The 22,436-nt window shown below is 39.7% G+C and overlaps 1 protein-coding gene across 3 annotated transcripts in view; it reads right to left on the minus strand.

The window, feature by feature from the left end:
• Nucleotides 1-22,436, minus strand: part of OXR1 (oxidation resistance 1) — a 314,279-nt gene that overhangs the window by 35,661 nt on the left and 256,182 nt on the right. For all 3 annotated transcript variants that reach the window (XM_048507665.1, XM_048507664.1, XM_048507667.1), the window contains 5 exons: nucleotides 15,747-15,854; nucleotides 12,113-12,232; nucleotides 11,066-11,218; nucleotides 7,968-8,152; nucleotides 4,868-5,598 (listed from right to left, as the gene is read on the minus strand). In XM_048507665.1, the coding sequence (XP_048363622.1) occupies nucleotides 4,868-5,598; nucleotides 7,968-8,152; nucleotides 11,066-11,218; nucleotides 12,113-12,232; nucleotides 15,747-15,854 (1,297 nt within the window). The remainder of the gene's footprint in view (nucleotides 1-4,867; nucleotides 5,599-7,967; nucleotides 8,153-11,065; nucleotides 11,219-12,112; nucleotides 12,233-15,746; nucleotides 15,855-22,436) is intronic.

Here is a 22,436-nt window from a genome sequence, read left to right on the forward strand (position 1 = left end):
TTCTTGTAATATTCCAGAAGTTAGGGGGAAAAATGTGTTACCATCTATGCATTTCTTTGCTTTATCTCAAAAGCTGGTCTGTTAATGAAAGCCTTGTAGTCGAAATATATTGCTATATTCCATAAAGCTGTTTTAATTCATCTAACACCAATAGAAAAAGATTACAACAAATCTCCCTCACAAAAACAGTGCACTTCTAGGAACACATGAAGCTGCAAGTCACCTGTTGGTCTATCAAGGTCCACCTCCTCCCAGTATCTAATTGAATTACTAATGCTTATCACTATCATATTTGTAGTTCTAATTGTGCCCTTTTCTCTTCACAACTAAAATTCTTTCATTATTCTCTCAATTCAATGCTTCTATCTTAGACCTCTATTATTTCTTAAATTTCACTGCTTCTCTAGTTGATCTGATTACATCTCACACTTCTGTGATTCTATTGCTTTCCCCCCAAATGTTAAGTTCTCCATGCCACTTGGGATATCTTCAATTCTCACTGCCCCACTGACACCACAAAAACTCACAAGGTCAAAAGAGCTACAATCTGGGCCTGCAAGGAAGACAGAATGATTTTTTGATTAGGAATAAGAATCCACCAGGCCAGGTTAATCTTAGTCCCAATGCACGGGGCAGCTCTCAACTACCACACCTTCACACAATTGTCTATTAACCATCACTCCCTCCCAGTATTCAATTCAGTAAGATATTCACAAAAAAAGAACTCAAAATCGAAGAAGGCAGCACCCATTCAAGGATTGTTTTATTAGAAACAGCATGTACTCTGCTTGAACATATAAAATACAATACTGGAGGTGTGTGTAAGGCATACATTGAAATTATCACAGACGCCCAAGGTGGCAAGAATTCTCTCATACTCTTCATTCTTCAGACATACTCAACACTGTAACTGATTTAGTGAACTTGCTGCACAGAAAAACTGTCTCAGTTTTGTGTTGTTTGGGATAAAAATGGAAAGGGTTGAAACTGAAAACTTAATAGTGTCAATCAAGAGACATGCTCCATTTAGAAACACAAAAGAGATGAGACACCCCCAAATCTGGGCAGGGGAGAAATACAACCTAGTCAGAACTGTGAAATGTATGAGGAAAACACAAAGCCCCATACAGAATTTCTAGTGCTCTACTCTCTAAATTGACTTATTCTAAAATACGTACCGTATATACTCAAGTATAAGTCGACTTTTTCAGCACATTTTTATGCTGAAAAAGCCCCCTCATCTTATATTCAGGTCTTATACTCAAGTATATACGGTATTTATATACAACTTATGGACTATAGCTGAAGCTCTGTTTGTGTAACCCAGGGTCCATTAGGGGGAGCTAAACTCAGGTTTTCCATATAAGGAAGAAAAGGCTCCATTTCCTCAGAATTGTTAAGAGGCCAGAGTTCAGTTGTTATGAACTGTTTTTGAATAGTTCAGGGCTACCCTTGAAGGCTTGACAATAAGGAGAGAGGGCTCAGCAAAGCTGCAAGTCCATCAACAGTACCACAAGACACAGCTAGAGAGAACTGTAAAGGACTGAGACCCTGAAAGTCTGTTTTGCATAGCAGGCCAGAACTATTATATGTTGATTATTGTTTCTGTACTGGTTTGCCATATTTCATTGTTATACTGCACACTATTGTTTATGAAACAGAAAACAGATTTAAAGTTTCTTTTGTTGTAAGTCTGGTGAATGTTAAAAGTCACAAGGTGACTTTAAAGTTTTAATAACAAAAAATTAATTAAAAAAGGAAACTGGAATCCTCCCTTCAAAACATGAAGAGGCCACATCCACATCTACTCTGAAAACAAGACAACCATCAAGAGCCTGATGGTGAAGGAACTGCTCCAGGTTGTTCTTTAAATAAAGAGAAGGAGGACTAAGACCTCAGGTATTTGCTTAAAGCTTGCGCAGCTTTAACAAATTTGCATTCAGTCACTGATGCAGCAGTGCTTTCTTCTTAGTATTCAGAATTTCTATTATGCCCTCGGGGCATTACCAGGGTGGAGACAACTTTATTTGGCTTCCATTGGTGTTCTAACCTGGGAACGCCACTCTGAGCACACAGACTTCCGCCATACAAAAATGGCATTAGCCTGTTTCCCATATAGGGCTATGTGAATGGCAGGAGACTTCAAAAAAAAATTCCCTCCTTTCCCTCCAAAGAGATTTGGGCAGCATGGCATTGCCTTCTCCATGCCGTCCCTCGTCACCACAGCGCTCCCCCCTGCATCTAGATTGCACTGTTCAGGTAATCATTAGACGAATTCTATACATGCAGCAACACACCATACGGTTACCAAGCTAATGTAGGCCAGATGGGGGTGACGTGTTTTTGTAACAGAGTTACTACCTATGCCACCAGCCTTGTAGAGTGCCCTGGAGATGCTTGGTCAAGTTGGGAAGCCCATCCCTTGAATTTGCCAGCGTCGCCTATAAGGACAACCAGCTAGTCTGGAGTTCCCCTGGCCCATATCAACAATGCAAAAACACATTACCCCACCTCCTCTTGAATAGATTACGAGGAACAATGCCTTCCAGTCTGGGAGACAACTCCAAGTTTCAGCCCTGCCGCTTAGACAAAATGTATGCAAAACCCACTAATCAATGAAGTTTCTGCTGGACATTTGCCTTAAAACATTGGTCTCATTTTCAGCTTCCTGACTAACCTCTCCTAAGACCACAGCCCCTGACTGATTTTTGTCTTGAAGTTGTTATTTCATCAACTTCAACACCTAAAACACCGATTTCATCTGTCACTCCTAGCTTGGTCTATCAAGCCAAGCACCTAGCCCATTAGCCAACACTTAAATCTCTCTATTTGTCCCTCCTCCCGAAAGCCAGCCTTGCAGTGGCATAGGGGAGGAAAACGGCGCCTGGGTCCCGGCCCCTCCCCCCCCACTTACCTTAGTTCAGCCGGCTGCAAAGAGCAGTTAGCTGAAAAAGCAGCCTGGTTTGAACTACACTTTTTCTGCTGGCTGTGCTTTGTAGTCGACTGAACTAATTTAAGGGGTGTGTGGCGGGGGGTGTGGAACTACACTTTCCAGGAGACCTTGCAAGCCCCAACTCCTGCATCTGGAACATCAGGGGAATTATGTGCAAATGCTCTTTGCGGACTTTAGTTCCGCATTTAATACAATCTTGCCACAAAGACTGGTGACAAAACTTGTGGGTCTTGGACTCTCACATTCAATCTGTTTGTGGATTAGGGACTTCTTGTCTGGACGTTCCCAGAGGGTTAGACTGGGAAATCGGGTTTCCTCAGTTCTTACTCTAAATATGGGAACGCCACAGGGCTGTGTGTTGAGTCCTTTACTGTTCACCCTTTATAAATATGACTGTACTCCTGTCTATCATAGTAACACCATTATCAAATTTGCTGATGACACAACGGTGGTGGGGCTCATCTCTGGAGAGGATGAGTCTGCCTATCGGAATGAAGTGGACCGACTGCTCTCATGGTGCAGGGAAAATAACCTGGTTCTTAACACTAACAAGACAAAGGAGCTCATAGTGGATTATAGAAGGAATAGCTCAGAAATTCAGCCCTTGACTATAAATGGAGATCAAGTGGAGCGGGTGGCTAGTTTTAAATTTCTGGGCGTTATGATTAAAGAGGACTTGACCTGGGGCGTACAGACTGCCGCGGTGGTTAAGAAAGCCCAGCAAAGACTGTACTTTCTGAGACTTTTAAGGAAGCAACAACTGGATGAAAAGCTTCTGGTGTCCTTTTACCGCTGTGCTATAGAGAGTGTCCTAACCTACTGCATCTGTGTATGGTTCTCCAGTTGCACAGTGGCGAATAGGAAGGCACTCCAAAGGGTGATCACTACTGCACAAAGGATTATCGGCTGCCCTCTTCCCTCCTTGGAAGAAATCTATAATTCCCGAAGCCTAAATAAAGCCCAAAATATTCTGAGGGACCCGTCTCATCCAGCACACTCTCTTTTTAAACTGTTACCATCTGGCAGACGATACAGGGCCCTCAGAACTAGGACAAAGAGGCTTAGAGACAGCTTCTACTCTAGAGCTGTGGCTATGCTAAACTCCGCTGCTTCATATTGATGTATTTGGGGCTGTGTAGGGATGGGTGGAGGAAGGGGAAAGTGAGGATGATGTATGAGTCTGAAATTGTGTGCATCGAGGAATGCTGCTGTTAATTTCGTTGTGCGTGCACAATGACAATAAAATGCTTATGCTTATGCTTATGCTTTATGCTGCAGAGGCCTCCCTGCTGGGGGGGAAGGGACCTTTGTGGTTTCCGCTACTGCTGCACCAGCAGACTGGTCTGGGCATGAGGGAGGCAAGAGGGAGGGGTCTGAGGATGATTTTCCGTCCCCTCACTTGACCCCAATGGCTTGCACCCAGGGCACGGCGCCCCCTCCTCCACATTGCAGCTACGCGACTGTAGCTTTGCCCTTTGTTTCAGAAGCTCAGATCTGTTAGTGTACCCCCAGGGCCTTTTTCCAGGTATAAAATGCCCCCTCTCCCAACAGTCAGTGTTCAGTATTATTTGGACACCTCTCTGCCTGGTAATACTGTTCTCAACATGTTGTCTTCTTCTGCCTTGGAGCTCAGCCTGTGTGAATTCTCTGTGTGGCTGGGTACCCCCAAGCATCCCTGAATAAATATGTTAAACTTTATTTGCTTCCCTGAAGATTTCGTAAGGGAATGGATTCTGGTATACATAGTTGGAAAAGATCCCAGGCTTACCCAGCTCTTGCTAAGGCACAACACGAGTTCCTGCTAATTCACCACTCTAAAAGGGAAGCAGACCCCTCTATTTTGGGTAACAGTAGCATAGATTAATGTTTTAAGATGAAAGTATTTACCAGTTATCTATTTGTTAACTTATTTACCTTCTATTGTTCCATCTGCCGTTGCTACTTTGTGTTTCATTTCTTTGTGTGCATCTTGGTGCATGTGGTCCCTTTGTTGTTTGGTTTGTTGCATAGTATGGCTCTTCCAAAGTTTCCGTAGCTCCTCTATATCTGTCTCAGAATCTTGAGTAGACTCTTTTACAAGTTTTCCCCTATTTACAGCTTCTCTTTTAGAGTCCTTTTCTTCAGAACGCAAACATTCCTCACCTCCTGGCATATTTTCTATTACAGATTCCTGATCTGTGCAGTGTTGCATTTCTTGAGTGTCAGAAGCCTTCTGTCTTACAGAACCTGGGTCCTCTTCTTGTGCTCTTTTGGCTGCTTCTGAACCCACGGTATCACCACCATATTTGCTGTCATCATTCACAGGCGGTGCTGCACTGCAGTTTGTATCGCCGAGAATGTTAGCTGAGTCTGAAGTTAGTGTTACATGTTCAGCACCAGACTGGTTTACTGTCTGGACAGATTCTGACGAGGCTCCAGAAGATTTGTCTTGCCGAAGCTCATCGGAAGAAACGAGTTCTTCCCGTATTGGAGAGAGTTCCGATTCGGTGAATACATCCTCCGAAAGAGACTCCTCTGTGCTCCTTGGAGCTGTACTGGCACTGTCATTCCCTGTATCTTGCATCCTTGAGTCCATTTCATCGGTATTGTTTTTAGTAATCTTTTTGAAATGACAGAAATCTTTGACAGATAACTGATCTGTGTCACTGAAAAGCAAAGAAACGTTTTCTGTTACAAACTTGAAAATAAACCAAACACATATGTACACTTTTCACTGGACATATTTAAATTACATATACTGAAGCTTTCATGCTTAGGGCTGTCCCTTACTCCTCTCCCACCAAATTGGTTTGCTCCTGATTTAAGGCAAATGAATGGATTAGATTAACTAACCATCATATCCAGTTCTTATTGTTGTACATTAACATGGCTGCACGAATGTATATTTTTAAACAAAGACGTCATGAAGACAGAACTATTTTTTTTCCTAAGAAGAAAACCACTGCTGACAGAAAGACACACATGTCTATAAATACCAAAGCAACTACTAAGCTGCATTACCATTTTAAAATTAACATGAGCACAGGGGGGGCATTTTATCAAAACAATGTATTAAAAAGCTGAACATAAGTCTATAATGTGTTAAATAAAATATTGCAAGCTGATGCAATTGAGATTATGGGACAGAAGATATGAAGGTTTGATTTTTTTTGCTTTGATTTTATACATATGGAACAAAATCATTGTTTAATTTTTTAAAAAGAAGTCATTTATTTTATAATGACGTGATCATGCAAAACTGGAGCTGTTATACAGAAGAAAGTGCAAAATGCTAGTTTTGAAACTTTCAGACACATCTTCTAACACATTCCATTCTTTCCCATTTCATGTCAGGAGAAGTCGATCTATGGCTACCAATCTTGATCCTTCTTGATTTGAGATTGCAAATGCCTTAGTAGACGGGAGCAGCAGCAGCAGAAGGCCATTGCTTTCACATCCTGCACCTGAGCTCCCAAAGGCATTTGCTGGGCTACTGTAAGTAGCAGAGTGCTGGACTAGATGGACTCTCATCTGATCCAGTAGGCTCTTTCTTATGTTCTTATGTCTAGGTATCAGCATTCTCCCAGATTTGTCCCAATTGGGAATCATTCTTCTTACTCTTGGGTTTTTACTCTGACAATTTATTTATCACCCCATGCTTTTTCTTGTTCTGCCTATAAGCTTTATCTTTTAAAAGCTTTCAGTGAACTTCAAACTGTTGGCAAAGTTTCAAGAAATATGCTACATGTGATCATCATTATGACAAAGATACAACAAACTTATTCCACCATTCAAAATAAAGCAACATGGTTTTTCAGCACAAGATCCAGCATATATCTGTTTTGGTCATCATTAACATTTCTGTGGCACTATCCCACCCCCAGTCATATAATACTGAATTCCACATACTTTGGTGGCTTATGAATGAGATACTAGGGAGGATATAGAAGCACAATGAGACAATTGTGCGCATTCAAATGATTCCATATCCACCACTAAATCAGTCTACTGTACTTGAACTGTCTAGTTTTTTAAGCACAGAAGCCAGTATTTAGAGGTTGTTTCAATATTCTTTCAGATATTTATTGATATTGATTTTACTATTTATTGCACACACGAATGCTTTATTTTGAATTAGCAACCTGAATGTTCTTGCAATGTCAAGTGAAAGGTAAGTTTATTTACCCAAAGAATACCCTTTTTGAAATATTACACTGGTACTGCTACCAAGATGTATCTTCCTAGCAACAAAGTTTGAAGTGTGAGGGTCAGAACACTAAACAAAGAAAAATCAAATAAAAAGTTCTCCCACAATGTAATCAAACTACTGTATTGAAGGAGAAACAAAATAACAGCTATGTTGATAGGATCTTGAGAATAAAGTAGGAACTTGCATAAAGACCTGTCACCGCTGTCAAATACTTTATGCATACCTCATACTCAGCGGTGTCAGAAACAAATACAAAACCAAGATATCATTACCACAAAAGCCCTCCAAAACCTACCATAGGCAAGAAAGGGAGAGCTTGGCCAATTTTCTAAAAACTTACAACTATCAATATAAGTATCAGATATTTAGAAAAATATCAAAAGTGATCTGTCAAGCAATTACCTCATCATCAGAGGTTGCACTTACGTGATTTTGAACATAAAGCAAATTTAGATAACTGAATCAAATGTGAACTCCTTAAAAACTAATGAATGACTCAAAAAGGCAGAAGGCAATGCTGCTAAAAGTTCAAGGACGGAAATTCACATAATGTGGAGAACAGGCAACAGCCTGTGAGGCCCTGTATTTACTTGAATGGAAGAAAATCCTGAATGTAAGACCATCTTTTTAAAAATGAAATACACATAAAGTCATTACCATATGAAAATGTAAGATGATTCTCCCCTTTCTTGATGACATATGTGAAAAAAAACCATTATGAGTCTTACATACTATACATGTCTGTCGCTTGGAGCTGGAGTAAAGGTAGAACTGAATGTAATACTAACATAAACAACAACACCCATAAACATGAAACTATCTTACATGGGTAACGAATCCTTTATTTTTCCATCAATGATTTCTTTATACATAGCAGCACACATCACTTCCTCCATTGGACACATGATTCCATAGTCCTCACAGCCATTTTCTTGAACCAATGGATCCGCTTTATGTGGATCAAACATTATATTGTTTGGCGTCACTAGCAGCACTCCACTGACTGTTCCCTAAGGTGAGAAGAAAGATCAGAGTTGAATTTCCAGACATATGAATTCTTTTCAAACAATTTCTAGGAGAACCAGAAGTACCTTAATGCTTATGTATGCTCAACAGATTCCTTGTTCTTGCAAATCAGGTTTTCACTGCTATTACTACATTCACATTTTAAGATTGAATCGATAAAGGAAGTCATAGTCCAGGGTTTGCAAGACCTTACCAGAACTGCTAATGATAGGATGTTGTGACTCTTCAGTTTGGAGAGAAGACGTCTGAGGGGGGATATGATTGAAGTCTATAAAATTATGCATGGGGTAGATTAGAAAATGTTAAGAGATAATTTTTTCTCTCTTTCTCACAATACTAAAACCAAGGGGCATACACTGAAAATACTGGGGGGGGGGGGGATTTAGGACTAATAAAAGGAAACATTTTTTTCACGCAACGCGTGATGGGTGTTTGGAATATTCCATGAAGCCCCTGGATAGCTTTAAAAGGGGCTTGGACAGATTTATGGAGGAGAAGTCAATCTATGGCTACCAATCTTGATCCTCCTTGATCTGAGATTGCAAATGCCTTAGCAGACCATGTGCTCGGGAGCAGCAACAGCAGAAGGCCATTGCTTTCACATCCTGCATGTGAGTTCCCAAAGGCATCTGATGGGCCACTGCGAGTAGCAGAGTGCTGGACAAGATGGACTCTGGTCTGATCCAGCAGGCTCTCTCTTATGTTCTTATGTTTTGGAGGATTTTTGCCTTCCATTGGAAACCTGTAAGCTTTACTGTCATACTTAGCATACATACATTCTTTCCATCGAGGCACCAGTTCTGAAATCAAAGGTGAAAAAACCTGCATATAAAAGATGTTTCAACAGCACCTTCCGTATTAGTTCACAGGAGAAAAAGCAAGGCTCACCATAAAAGCAAATTGCTTTATTTTACATGAACAGAGCACAGAAAAGAAGACTTTTCATAAATCTACAAAAGGATTTCTCCATATATTATTATTTTCTAAAAGGAAAAATAAAAGGGCCATGATGGTGGCCAAAACAAGCTACACCAAAATCGTTCATTGAACACTGGGCTGCAGTCAGGTTGTGGTCAACTAATGTATTTTTCAGGCAGAGTATTGATCCACCTTTTTGCCCCGCTCCGCTTTAGAATATTTTGAAAACTCGCTTTCATGTTTGTGGTTTCTGTATTCAATGAATAATAACAACTTTTTAGAACATGCCCAGAAAAGAAATGACTGCTGATATTTACCACTCTTCCTCCCAATTCTTCCTCAGCAGAAATTTTCAACATCACTATTACCTTTATTCTTTGAATGAGCCAGAAAGGTTTTCCCTTTAGCTACAATCACGGTTAGTGTCAGTAAGCACGATGCTTAAAAGAGGTAATGAGTAACAAAGGAATCTATTTAATGTAGGTATTCAATAAAATGAATAAAAGCTTTTGACCTTCATCGTAACTGTTCTCATGTTTCCATTGCTAAAAATCATATACTAAAAAATATCAATGCTTTATTTTCATAGTATGGTAACAAATACTTCCTACTATGGTGTTAAAAACCTTTTTTAACATCAACAAATTTGTATCTAATTCTTCTCCCAAGGAAGTGGAGGTTTTTCTATTTTCAATCTACATGGTAGATTGGACAAAGAAATAAAGTGACTGGTTAAAGGTTAAAGACTTACCTCTTCCAATCTGTTTTGGGGCCTAGGGCAAGATGCATGTAATATATGGTCCAAGACCTAACTGTCACAAAACTGTAACCTTTCCAAGAGACTGAAAACATAGCTGGAAAAATGTGTCTATTTTTACAAGTAGGCAATGGTGCAAAGTTATAAAGCTTTCTTTTAGATCTACCTGCCTTATGAAAAGATTAATGGTAAATAATCTACAATTAAAGACAGATGCCACTATTAACCCTGCATTGTAACATCATCAAAAATATTGTTGTGCTGTAGAACATATTTTTAGTTCCCGTGAAGCAAACACACCTTGCATGAACTAAGTGCATGCCCCAGAAAATATGCAAAATTGTCATCAACGCATTTACTGCCCCGCCCCGTTGCAGAGGCTCCTGGATAGAAGTGACAGTATGAAAAGCATTCCATAAAGGTAGAAAGTCTGAAAATCACTGCTTTTCAGAATCCTATCCCTATTGCGTTATGACCAAAAAAACTTCCAAGTGAATATCAACACTTTGGTCAAAAGGTAAGAATGAACCACTGAATTAAGATGAAAAAAAAAATAGAACACCATACCCGTAACTTTTGGAAGTCTTCTCAAAAAACTAGATGAATCAAAGGCTGTTTCCGCATGGGCAAACGGCAGCGGCTGGAAGGCCCCATTCCACCCCCTTTCCCGAACGCCTACCTTGTCTCCTGGCTTCCGGCTTGTCGCAGAGGCCAGGGGACACGCCCCCCTGGCCTGTGACTCCACAGCCGTCGCTCCAGGCTGCGGGGGCATGTCCCCTGGCTTCTGGAAGCCAGGAGACAAGGTAGGCGTTCGGCGACGGCGCAGCCTGTGCGAAGGCTGTGCTCCCGCCTGCCGCCCTCCTGGGACCGTCCATGCGAACTGTTCCAGGGGGGTGCGTCGGCATTGTTTATGCCGACGTACCCCTGCACCATTGCGGTGCGGAAAGGGCCCAAGTTATTAAAGCAATGAAGAACCAAGAGAATGATGATGGCATCATCTATTATAATAAAAGATCCATCTGTTTATGGCAAGCATAACTCATCAGAAAATGAAACCAGGAAGCTCAAAATTGGGCACTGAATTCAGGATGCTGATGAGAGCTGCAGTGCCAAAAATGAAGAGAATCAGAACTTACCAGCCCAGCTTAGCTCCATAACATGAAGCTTCAAATGGTTCTGATCTTTAAACCCTGGTTTCGCACAGGAAGTAAAACTCATGTACCTTGCCATTAGTTATGTATTTGCTGTTAATTTTGAGAAATTTCTCTGTGAAAGCTTCCTCTTCTTCTGACGTGGATGACACCACTCTTGCTGGTCGAACACATGTGTAACCTGGTGTGGCTGTTGCTTCCTTCCCGTGTGGCCCATCTTGATCCTAGATAGCAAACAAGCAATAGTTGACTATACACATAATGTTCAATAGATATTTGACTATATGTGTAATGTTCAATAGAGTTCAACTAGTAGCCTTCCCCATGAACTAATGCAATTCTAATATTATTAACACGAGATGAAAAAGAACAGCCAGTATTTCTCATTAAGAGTATAAGCAGGCCTCAACTTATAGAAATTGTTTCACCAAAAACCAAATACAATAGTCTTAAATAAGTCCATCTTCTAGAGGACTACACACCACCTGCTATACACCACACGCTCTAGAACTTAGAATATATCCTATGATATATCCATGATGTAGAGTGGTAAGCTGTAGTACTTTAATAAAAGCTCTGCTCACAACCTGAGTTTGCTCTTGATGGAAGTCAGTTTAGGCAGCCAACTCAAGGTTGACTCAGCCTTCCATCCTTTTGAGGTCCTTAAAATGAATACCCAGCTTGTTGGGGGTTAAGTGTAGTCAACTAGGAAGGCAATGGCAAGTAACCACAAAAACATCGTCTGCCTTATAAAAGTTATGATGTGACATCCATCCATGAACCAGTAATGACCCACTGCTTGCATGGGGGACTACCTTTACCTATCTCCCTAAACAGCAGCAGGGAAACCTTAAATGCCTCCTGCATGAATATACAGCACACCCATGTGGTAACAACACAGGGAAACTCTCTAAACAAAGACTTCCCTATTCTATTGCTTCAAGCATATTTGCTGAGGTCTTGAAAGACATGGCATCTCAGGCATCAGGACAGGTTAGCACTAATTAAATCAGTGGAGTACAGATAATGCCTTTTAGCCATTTCAAAGGAATGCTGTCTGCCTTAAAAAGAGCTGGAATTCAGTCATTCCCCAGCAAAAAAATAATAAATCTACTTACGCTTATAGCTGTTTTCTCAGCTTCAGCTTCTGAAGATGTAGGTGATAAAGGACTTATAGGACTAAGAGAAGGAGAACTCTCCACACTGGAAACATAATCTGGATCAGGAACATATAAGATCTATTTAAAGTGAAAAAGAAAAAAACACACAAATACTTCTGCTGGAATGTTCCACAGTAATCACAAGAGTTCAGATGTTAGTGGTTAAGGTGGAAAGACATTGCTTGCTAACAATATGCTCTCACAGACTGATTGTGCGCACCTATTTGTAACTATTATGGTCAAAACTATTTCACTAGTTCCAGGATATGACAGTGAACTTGTATTTACTCACCTTATATGTCCTTCATGTAATTTATAGTAAAGATTGGCTGTTATGAATCTGACCTAAAGTTTGATGTTTCTAGATTTGCTTGCAGAAAAGATTTCTGGATACTGTAAACTGGAATGTGTGTCACGCATAGCTATAACTCAAATTCACTGTAAATTGAAGATACATTTTAATGGCTAGGATACTGCCACCTTTTCTGACAACACTCTGAACTCCTACTGAGTAACCTATATCTCACAAATTATTATTTGCAAAAAATTACTAATTTTTTAAAAGAAAATATAGTATAAATTGACATAGTATATGGAAGTATGCCTCATAACTATGCTTTTTAAGTCTACCAAAGTCATTATGAGACTTCTAAATGGGGAGCTGAAATAGCCCTTCAAAATTGTTAATAGCTTCAAAACCTGTACCATTTATTGTGGGAAAGGAACTGTCAAAAATTAGAAAGAATAGGATTAGCACCCCAAGAGCCCCACCCAGACAGGGAGGGTGAATCCATCCATGGGAGCAGTGTGCGGCCGCTCCAGTATGCCGGCGGAGGGGCAATCCCTCTGAAGCACGGCTGCTGCAGGCCTCCCCAGTGCTAGAACCTAGTGCTGCCTCCAGCATAGCAGGAGTGGGTTGGAGGTGGGCCCAGGGGAGATCGGCTCCCTCCCAGTCATTTGGGGCGTTACACCGGTGGCCAGAAATATAGCCTTATGCCACCCAGTTGTTAAACCCAATTGGCAAATGTTGCTGGGAAGCATCTTTGGAGGCAGCAGCCAGGCACCCGGCTCTTGGATGGGGCTGCAAATCTTCAGTGGTTAGTTTGCAAGGTTATTTCAGCAGTAAGCATCACTCTTCTTTTTTTAAGAGAACTTCTGCCCAACATGGAAAGCACAGCTACCTGAAATCTGCAGAAAGTACAGGATAGAAAAAGTCTGGAATAACTCTACATAGCTTTATAGAGTATCAGAATATGAAGAAATAGGGTAGAAACAACACTATGTTTTCCAGTTATCATTTCATCTGATAGCAGTGCTGGTCAGGCATACTCCCCAAACACCTTTTACAGATATAAATGTTATCCTTGCTATTTATTGCATAGCCACAATCTTATACCAAGCCGATAGAGGTAGCAGAGGGCTAGGAAAAAGTCGCATTTTAGATCGTAAGCTGGCAGTTCAGCTTAGTTTTTCTTAGTGTTATAGCTGCTAGTTAGAGCACATGTTTTTATTTATCAAAATATTTATACCCCATGTTTCTTCTTGGCTCAAGGCAGTTTGAGAAGCATTATAAATAAGTATTTATTGCATCTGGTGCTACTTTTGCTGGCATGGAAAATAATATTTTTCCACTGTTCTTCAGTCTTAAAAAAGAAAGGTTGACATCTCTCAATGAATAAAACTATAATAACAATGAGGCTAGAATCTGTCTTCCAGGTTTACTGGTTTTGTGCATACAGAGATTCTTTGTGACAGCAGAACTCAACTGTTTGGCTCTCTCACCTGCAGAATGAATAGTACAATTCAGGAGTTGAAGTCAAAGGTGACCTTTCATATATGGAAAGCATATTCTATACAAGGAAGGGCTGTTTTATATGTCACCCTAGGAGCATTACATGGCAAAAACTATCAAGATCTTCTGCTTCCATAACTTTCTGCAAAAGGGAAGCATCAGAATCAGCATAGAATCTACCTAATGCAGTATCGTGTAAACCATAGGTGTCAAACTCGTGGCCCTCCAGAGGTTATGGACTACAGTTCCCATCATCCCCTGCCAGCATCATGCTGGCAGGGGATGATGGGAACTGTAGTCCACAACCTCTGGAGGGCCGTGAGTTTGACACCTGTGGTGTAAACTGTTATGCAAACCCTTGTGTAGCATTTGTTTATTTTAAACATTTCTATACCACCTTTCCACCCAGAGCCAGTATGGTGCAGTGGTTAAGAACAGCAGACTTTAATCTGGAGAACCAGGTTTGATTCCCTGCCTCTTTGCATGAACAGCAGACTCTAATCTGGTGAACCAGGTTTGTTTCCCCACTCCTGCACATAAAGCCTTGGGGTTATTCTCACCTATCTCACAAGGTGCCTGTTGGGGGGGGGGGGGGGGGGACGAAAGGAAAGGTAATTGCAAGCTGTTTTGAGACTTTCTGGTAGAGAAAAATGGGGTATAAAAAAACCTAACTCTTCTTCTCAGCTCTTCAAGTTCAGGGTTCCCATTGTGCCAAAAGCTAGAACATTTTGTGTATCTGAATACTGAAAGACATTTTAAAACAAATATATATATAAAGTCTTTAAAACAATTAAAGAACGACTCTGGCAGTTATTTTGCTTCTGCCAGTTCTTAGAAAGCAATACCAAGCTCACAAGAAAAAAAGCCTCTCCTATCAACAATAGGCTGCAAATGATAGGCACTGAATCGTCTGCCTTGAGTTCTGGTAATCAGGAGAAGAGTGGGATATAAATATTTTAAATAAATAAACCTTGAATACTAGAAGATTTCTTAATGTGCATGATACTGGAGGAAAAATAGCTGACACTAAGTGCTCAAATGAAAGCAGGCATAAACCAATAGAAAATAGACTCATATGTTATTGTTCACAGCTCATCAGCTGTAAAGGGAAGAGACCATGAGCAAGCACAGAGTTAAACCCACAGGGTAAAAGTCTACTAAGGGCAGACAAAGCTTTCCAGACTTAAGAACCTCTCCATATACTCCCAGGACAATTTTGAGGTACTATCTATAAGAGGAGATACAGCTAGTGATTTCCCTTGTCTTGACTTGTCACACAAGTGTTATAAGGATGATAAAAGCAACCCCAAAGCTAGACATTCAGGAATGCCCCCCCGCCCTCCCAATTCCCATTAACAGGTAGCCAATGAAGGTACAGAAACCCTTCTGCCAGAAACTGGAAGAGCTCTGCAGGTAAAATACAGCTCTGAAGACAGGTTGTCAGGGAGAAACAGGATTCTTTCCTTCTAAACTGTAAATAGATCTGAATTCTTAGTTCCAAACATATCCTTTCTTTCCACTTTTTGATGCTCTCCCAAGTAAGATTAGGAAAACAGGTAAGGAAAAAAAACAGGGACAACAGGGATACATTCAGGTGTAAAGGATGCTCTATGATGCAAGATCTGTTGCAATGCCTAACATTTTACCCAGCGCTTTGTCCCATCAACACAATCAGACTTCTACAAGACAATAGGAAAAGCCTTTATAAGTGCAAGATGAAGGAAAATTAACTTACTTCTCAAAAACATTTAAATAAATCTATTTCACCCATTCCCCTGTAAGTTACAAGATAAATAATACCTGTCCTGGAACAACTGCTCTGGAGAATAGCTTGTTTAATTGAACCAGTTCATTAGGCGTTGTATCAAATTTCAGAGCAATGCTGTTCAGAGAATCTCTCGATTGAACCTGTAAAGAGAAGATACATATTTTTTCTATGCAACATTGATGCTCAGCTAGATGTAGCTTTAAAAAAAATTAGATGTAGCTTTAAAAAAAATTACTATCACATCGCAGTTTTGAAGAATCGAGATGTCCAGAAATGGTTTGTTATTGTCTGCCTTTGAGCAGCGAACCTGATATACCTTGGTGGTCTCTGCTTAACTTCCAAGACTGCTTACGCTCTGGGATATGACATAACCGAGTTAACCTGAGTTTAACTCCAATAAAATTCAAAACACTTGTAATCTACAAAGCACTTTTACAAAATTTATTTAAAATGCTTTAAAAGATTTTTTTAAAAGCAAAGTTCCTAAAATAGTAAGTTTTCCAATGATTTTAGTACCATAAAATAGACACAAGGCACCAGATGTTTAGAGTACAGTATTGAAGATGTCTCATTGTAGTTAAGTCGAAAATATGTTATTAACAGCCAAAAAAATCCCACAGGTAGAAGATAGGGCTTGGTGCGTCCTACTGTGAAAGAAAGGTTGCCACGAAGAATAGTTTTCCTTCACATCTAACAAATATCATGTAGGGTCTTTTAAACCTAATATTTTCTTAAAGAAGCAACTGATCAATTATTGAAAAGTAGCCATTTTTCCCAGTGATTTTACAGCTGCATGAATATAGCTCTAATTCAAATTTATGGAACAGGAAATGTTCCACAAATTTAGCACAATGGAACACCTCTTTAGTTACCACTTGCCAAGAATAGAAAGAACAATCGATGGAGAAGATATCATAGCACAATGTTGCACAGATGATAGCATTTTATTCTGTAAGAAACGAAATTCTAAATACTGGATATCAGCGAGGAGTGTTTCAACTGCTACAGCTCTCACATGATACTTAAAAATGAAAATGCCTAATTTAAAGTTGTAATGAAAGTTAGGCAAAATTATTTTTATTCGAAGGACTTGACAAACTATAGGAAAAACTTCAGGTCAAAATCTGGTTGCCAAACAGATGCCAAAATTTTCAGAATACCTGCTGACTCATTGATGCCCTTAACATCTGCTTACACTAAGTATAACTCAAGCCAGCTTTTAATAATGATGTGAAGTGGCATACTGCGGTTAAACTTTTGGAACAATTTAATGACACAGGGAGGCCAACAGAATGCTACAGAATAAGGTCAGGTGGCCTTTGGCAATCATTCCAACTTATGTCTTGGTATCATTTTCAAGGACACAGTAAAAAAATCCCAAGAGCTCCTTGGTTGCGCGCAAATAATAACTATCAAGTAAATAGTAACTATCAAGTAAACATCAGGAATCTGTTTTTGTAGATTAACTTATCAAGGATATTGTTTCCTCATTCCTCAAGCAGAGAGCTGTAAACCTAAACAGTATTTATCCAATTTGAACCCATCTGAGTTCTCCCTGGTTTAGCAAGTCAGTTCTAGCCATACCATTATTAGAAATGTTACTGTGCTACAAATTTGCTGCTTGTATTTTGGTTTGCATTGCTTATAGCATATTTGCTATATACAGGAACACAGAACAAAAATATTTTGGCACATCTCAAATTATGCTGATTGTGACTGGACTGTTTTACTTCATAATCACAATGGAGTTAGAATAGCTCAGGCAGATAGAGTGGCCTTTGTTTAATGCTGGCTGTGGCCCGTTATTGTACAGTGGTGAGCCGACATCATATTATATTATGGCAGGGCTCAATAAACCCCAACACTGGGTCACCATGGCGCCTAGAAATGTCATACAGACTTCTTTCTGCATCAAGTACATATATGCAGGTCATCCTGGTCTCTAGAACTACTTGCCAAATCTAAACAATCCTAGCAGAATTTTTGTATCTATTTACGCTACACAGAGAATGCATAAGAAATAAGCAGCATAGATATAATGATAATGCAGTGCTTTGCTGAATTATCTGTTAATATATGACACACAGTGTTAAGATGAGTTATCTTAAGCCTTGTGGCTGTTATGGGTTTTCCAGGGTGTGTAGCCATGGGGTGGTAATTTTTGCTCCTAACGATTTGTCCACATCTATGGCTGGAATCTTCAGGGGCATGATGTGTTTCTCTCCGTGGCACACTGACATGCTTCTGAACATGCCAGCTGTGAATGTGGGCAAAATGTTAGGAGTAAAAACTACCAGACCAAAACTATGTGGCCAAGTAGCCCAGAAAACCAACCACAGCCAGGTCATTCTAACCGTAAAAGCCTTAAACAACACATATCTTGATTCTTCTTTACCAGTTTTCTCCCTGAAATCCAACAGTTCATGTATTTTCCTGTTTTTTAGGAATTGGAGTCTGCTTCTAAACTCCATTTTAATCAAAAGAGAATTCAAAGAGGGGAAGGCCAGAAAGGCAGGGATCAATGGCTGAATCCATAAAAGAGATTTTTTTGGGGGGGGGGTGGGGGGTGGGAATTCTTCTTCAGAACAATACTATTGCCAACTGCAATTTTCCCCTTGCCATCCAGTTAAATTTTAAGAATATGATTAAGCAAAAATGTGATTTTATGTGAAATACAGGTTCTTTCTGCATATGGGTTGCATAAGAGAGGGTCATGCACATTTAAAATCTGTCTATATGTAATGTGTGTGTATAAATATTTTTCAAGCCATTTTTTTCCTCAGAAACATGAAGAAAGCAGTGGTATTACAACAGCTACAAATTTACTACCTGGAGATGCAACTTTTTATATGTCTGAGATGGAAAAGCCAAGATTCATACACTGAGGTAGCATTGGGTTGCAGCTCTATCCTCCTTTATATTCATAATTTTACATGTAGATAACAACGTATAAATTAAATTTCAAAAGCTTTATAAACAAACCAACAAAGGAGAGCCAATGGAAGTAAAGTCACCTAAGTTACTTAACTTCCACTGTCACTTGGTCGACAAGATGAAGTGACAATGGAAGTAAAGTTACCGAAGATGTTTTCTGCTCACATCACAACGATACCACCAACAGTCCAACATTTCTTACAATAGCTCCAAGTTTCTTCTTGGCCAGAATGCCTTTCAGAGGATTCCTAGACAACTTCTGGCAAGGCTAAGAGCCAGACTACCTTGGCTTCAGGACTTGAAACATTTCTGTGATTTGTCTTTGGAACACTCATTTGCTACTTACATCAAATTCCTGAAGAGACAAGACAAACGACTAAATTCTTGTGGTATGGCACCATGTCACATTGGCCAGGCAGCCACTATACTGTATTACGGTGTTCTGAAAACTACAAACAGTTTGTTTTGTTTTTCTTAAAGGGCCATCAATATGGCTAACAATTTGAAAAATACAGGATAAAATGACAATATAAAACCATTATAATAAAAACATACAAATCATTAAAAAAAACCTTTTAAAAAATTTAAAAACAGAGTTTAGAAGTACACACAAAACATAAAGAACACTGTTTAGGAAGGAGAGATTATTGAGAGACTGCCAAGCAAAACAAAAAAGATTGTTCACCCGCTAGCGAAATAATGGCAACAGGAAGAGAAAGATGAATTTTCAGAAAGATGGGTAGATAGTTCCATGGTGCCATGGTGCCATGACTGAGAAAGCCCTCTCCTGGCTTGCCACTAGCCTAATCACAAAGCAGGGTATTCTAGTCCCAAACCGTACAGAGTTTTGAAGCTCAATTTCAGCACCTTGAACTGTGCCCAGAAACAAATGGGAAGCCAGTGTAGAAGGACCAAGACTGGAGCAATGTGGTCCTTACAACCAATTCCAGTCAACAAGTCTATACCAATTCAAGATTTCAAATACTTTCAAGGGCAATCCCATGTAGAGCACATTAAAGTAATCTAAACTGGGTGTAACCAGGACATGTACACAGTGGCTGAAAAAACTTATCTATGGAATTATCATTGTAAATTACAAAAAAACCTAAAATTATATTCCAAAAACTTCAATCAAATGGTTAATATATTAAAAGCCGTGCATCAAACTTTGGTTACTGGAGGTAGTTTCCCCTATTGTAAAAAATCTTTACTAAAACTGCACTCGTACACATGGAAATGACACATGCTTACAAGAATCTTTCCTATGAAAAGGTACGCTTATAAATCACATAAAATACATGCAAGACAAATCAGGTGCCTTTTGGCCATGAGGCCTTCCTCAGTGATTTAGATCTACACATTATAGGCCATATGTTTGAAGCACTATAACATCCAGAAGTTAAAAAAAAACACTACATGGACTAAGTATCTTTCTTTGTTGTCAATTAGCAACATCAGAGATAGCTATCCAGATTGTTGATGGTAATGGTCCAAGTTTCTCTATAAGCCAGAGTAGGATAAAGCATTGTCCAATGATGTGGACAGCCACATACAGGAAAAACAAATGCATCTATGAAAGGCCACAGCTGGTAAACCAGTTGAAGCTGGTAAAAGGCAGTTTTGGAGATTGCTGGCAACTGCTTATGCAGGAGTCGGCCTGGGTCCCAGAGTACGCCCAGACTATAGACCTGTTCCTTCAAGGGGAGTGCAACCCTAACCAGAAAAGATGACACCTTAAATCCCAGGTCAGATCTTCTGCCTACCAGTACCACTTCCATCTTGTCACTAAGAAGTCCACGTGGAAATAGTCTCACAAAGATATTGAAACTTCATAGAAGCTTTTTGGCGCAAAGAAATGTAATTTGCCAAATTTTTCTTCAAATTTTATTAGTGATTATACCTTTTCAAATCACTACAGGACAGCAGAACAGGCCAACAAGTTTTGAACAACAGGAATGAGTCACTGGAGTTCAAGCTGGAATTGAAGAAGGGCTACCACCTTTTCTCCTGATGTAGACTCCATCAGCTCCATCCAAAGGACCAGGTAGCCAGCCACTCCCATAGAGGATTCCTGGAGGCAAAGTGAAAAAGCCTCCCTACTGCCGAGAAGCCACTATGGGACTCAACAGACTTAAATGTTTATTTATGGTTAACAACCAGTAATACAATAATTCATAAAAGGCCACATTCCAAATTTTTACAAGGCTCAACAGACTTACGCCACCTTTTTGGTAGCTTAAATCTGAGGCCCTGGCTGCTGGCGTAAGGCAGTAAATGCCTGGAAGGTAGCTGACTGAGATGGGCTCCTCCCCCAGCCATGTGCCACCCTGCTGGGACACTACTGCTGCATCCGACTTCACGTCCCACCGCTGGGGAGGGCCACAGCAGCTGCATGCCAGCGGCTTCACCCCTCTGTCGGGACAAGGGCTCTGTCCCCATGGGTGAATTTGCCCCACCTTTGGATGATACCGTATGTTTTTATCAGCTAACAACACACACAAGTTGCTGCTATTTCCTCTTCACAACTTTTTTCCTGAAAAAGAACATTCACCAGCATCTCAGCTGAAAATCTAGTGTCAACTATGTACGTATCCACTCATTACACACCAAGTATACTGCATTATAGTTTAATTAAGGAAAACAGACCTTCAAAGCAAAAAACAAAATGAAAAGCAAGAAATATGACAGATTAAGAGAATGAACACTGACACCATCTCCAAATCAGAACATGAATGCTTCTTTGCAGATAATTAAATGTGACTAACTCGATGATCCGCTATAAGTTATTGCTAATCAGAAAACTTATCGTAGAAAATTATGTTACTGTCTATTTTGGGAGTTGAACCACAAAATATGACACCAACATTTCCCAGTACTAATGGGAAAGTTATTACTTAGGAAAAATGAAACAAAACTTTGTTAAGAACATTTCAGGAACTCATGCTCCACACACTTCCTAAAAACACTCAGTGGGTACCAGGAAAGGTTACAGTGGGTACCATGTTTAGTATGTCTGGTCTAACCTATTTTATAGGGCTGTTGTGAGAAAATACAGAATTTGTTTATGGGGGGGCAACAAACAAGAAAAATAATGGGGAAAAGCAAATGAGGAAACATTTTAAATCCTCCTAAAACATTATGCAACCATGTTCATCACTGATGTTTTCGAAGTACAGAGGCTTTCGCTGGAGGTCTACAGATAAAGAACATTTTCTATTATAACTCTATAGGCTGGAACACACAATTTGCAGTTGTGAAGTTGACATGAAATTAACAGGGTTTGAGGAATTTCTACTCAGCTTGTTTTTAGTACCCTGTATTTATGAATTAAGTACTCTTTGACAGACTGACACAGAACTATACATATTGCACGTATAATAACAATGCTGCAAGCTCTGCATGACTATTTAAATTAGTGTAATAAAAGATCTCATTGGGTGACATGCTACGGTGTAACTGAATTTTATATTAAAAGGGCATGGTTCACTAAAAGATACACGATCAGGCACTGATTTACCAAATGTAGTTCAAGTATACTAGCTACTGCAAATTATAGTTAGTCTAAATCAGGTTATTGTTATTTTACTTCTATCTATTCATAAAGATAGAACACAGACCATATTAAATAAAGATACTGTGAAGTAAAGCGACGAATCATTACTACAAGATGTTCAAAACCATTCTGGTCAACACAAAAATGTGATAATCTCAATTAGAATTACTTTGTTTTCAGCAGTAATTTACATAAAGTAAAATAAGAAATTCACTTCCTAACTGAATTTCACAGT

This window comes from Sphaerodactylus townsendi, linkage group LG09, assembly GCF_021028975.2.
Source record: "Sphaerodactylus townsendi isolate TG3544 linkage group LG09, MPM_Stown_v2.3, whole genome shotgun sequence".
NCBI classification, from domain to species: Eukaryota; Metazoa; Chordata; class Lepidosauria; order Squamata; family Sphaerodactylidae; genus Sphaerodactylus; species Sphaerodactylus townsendi.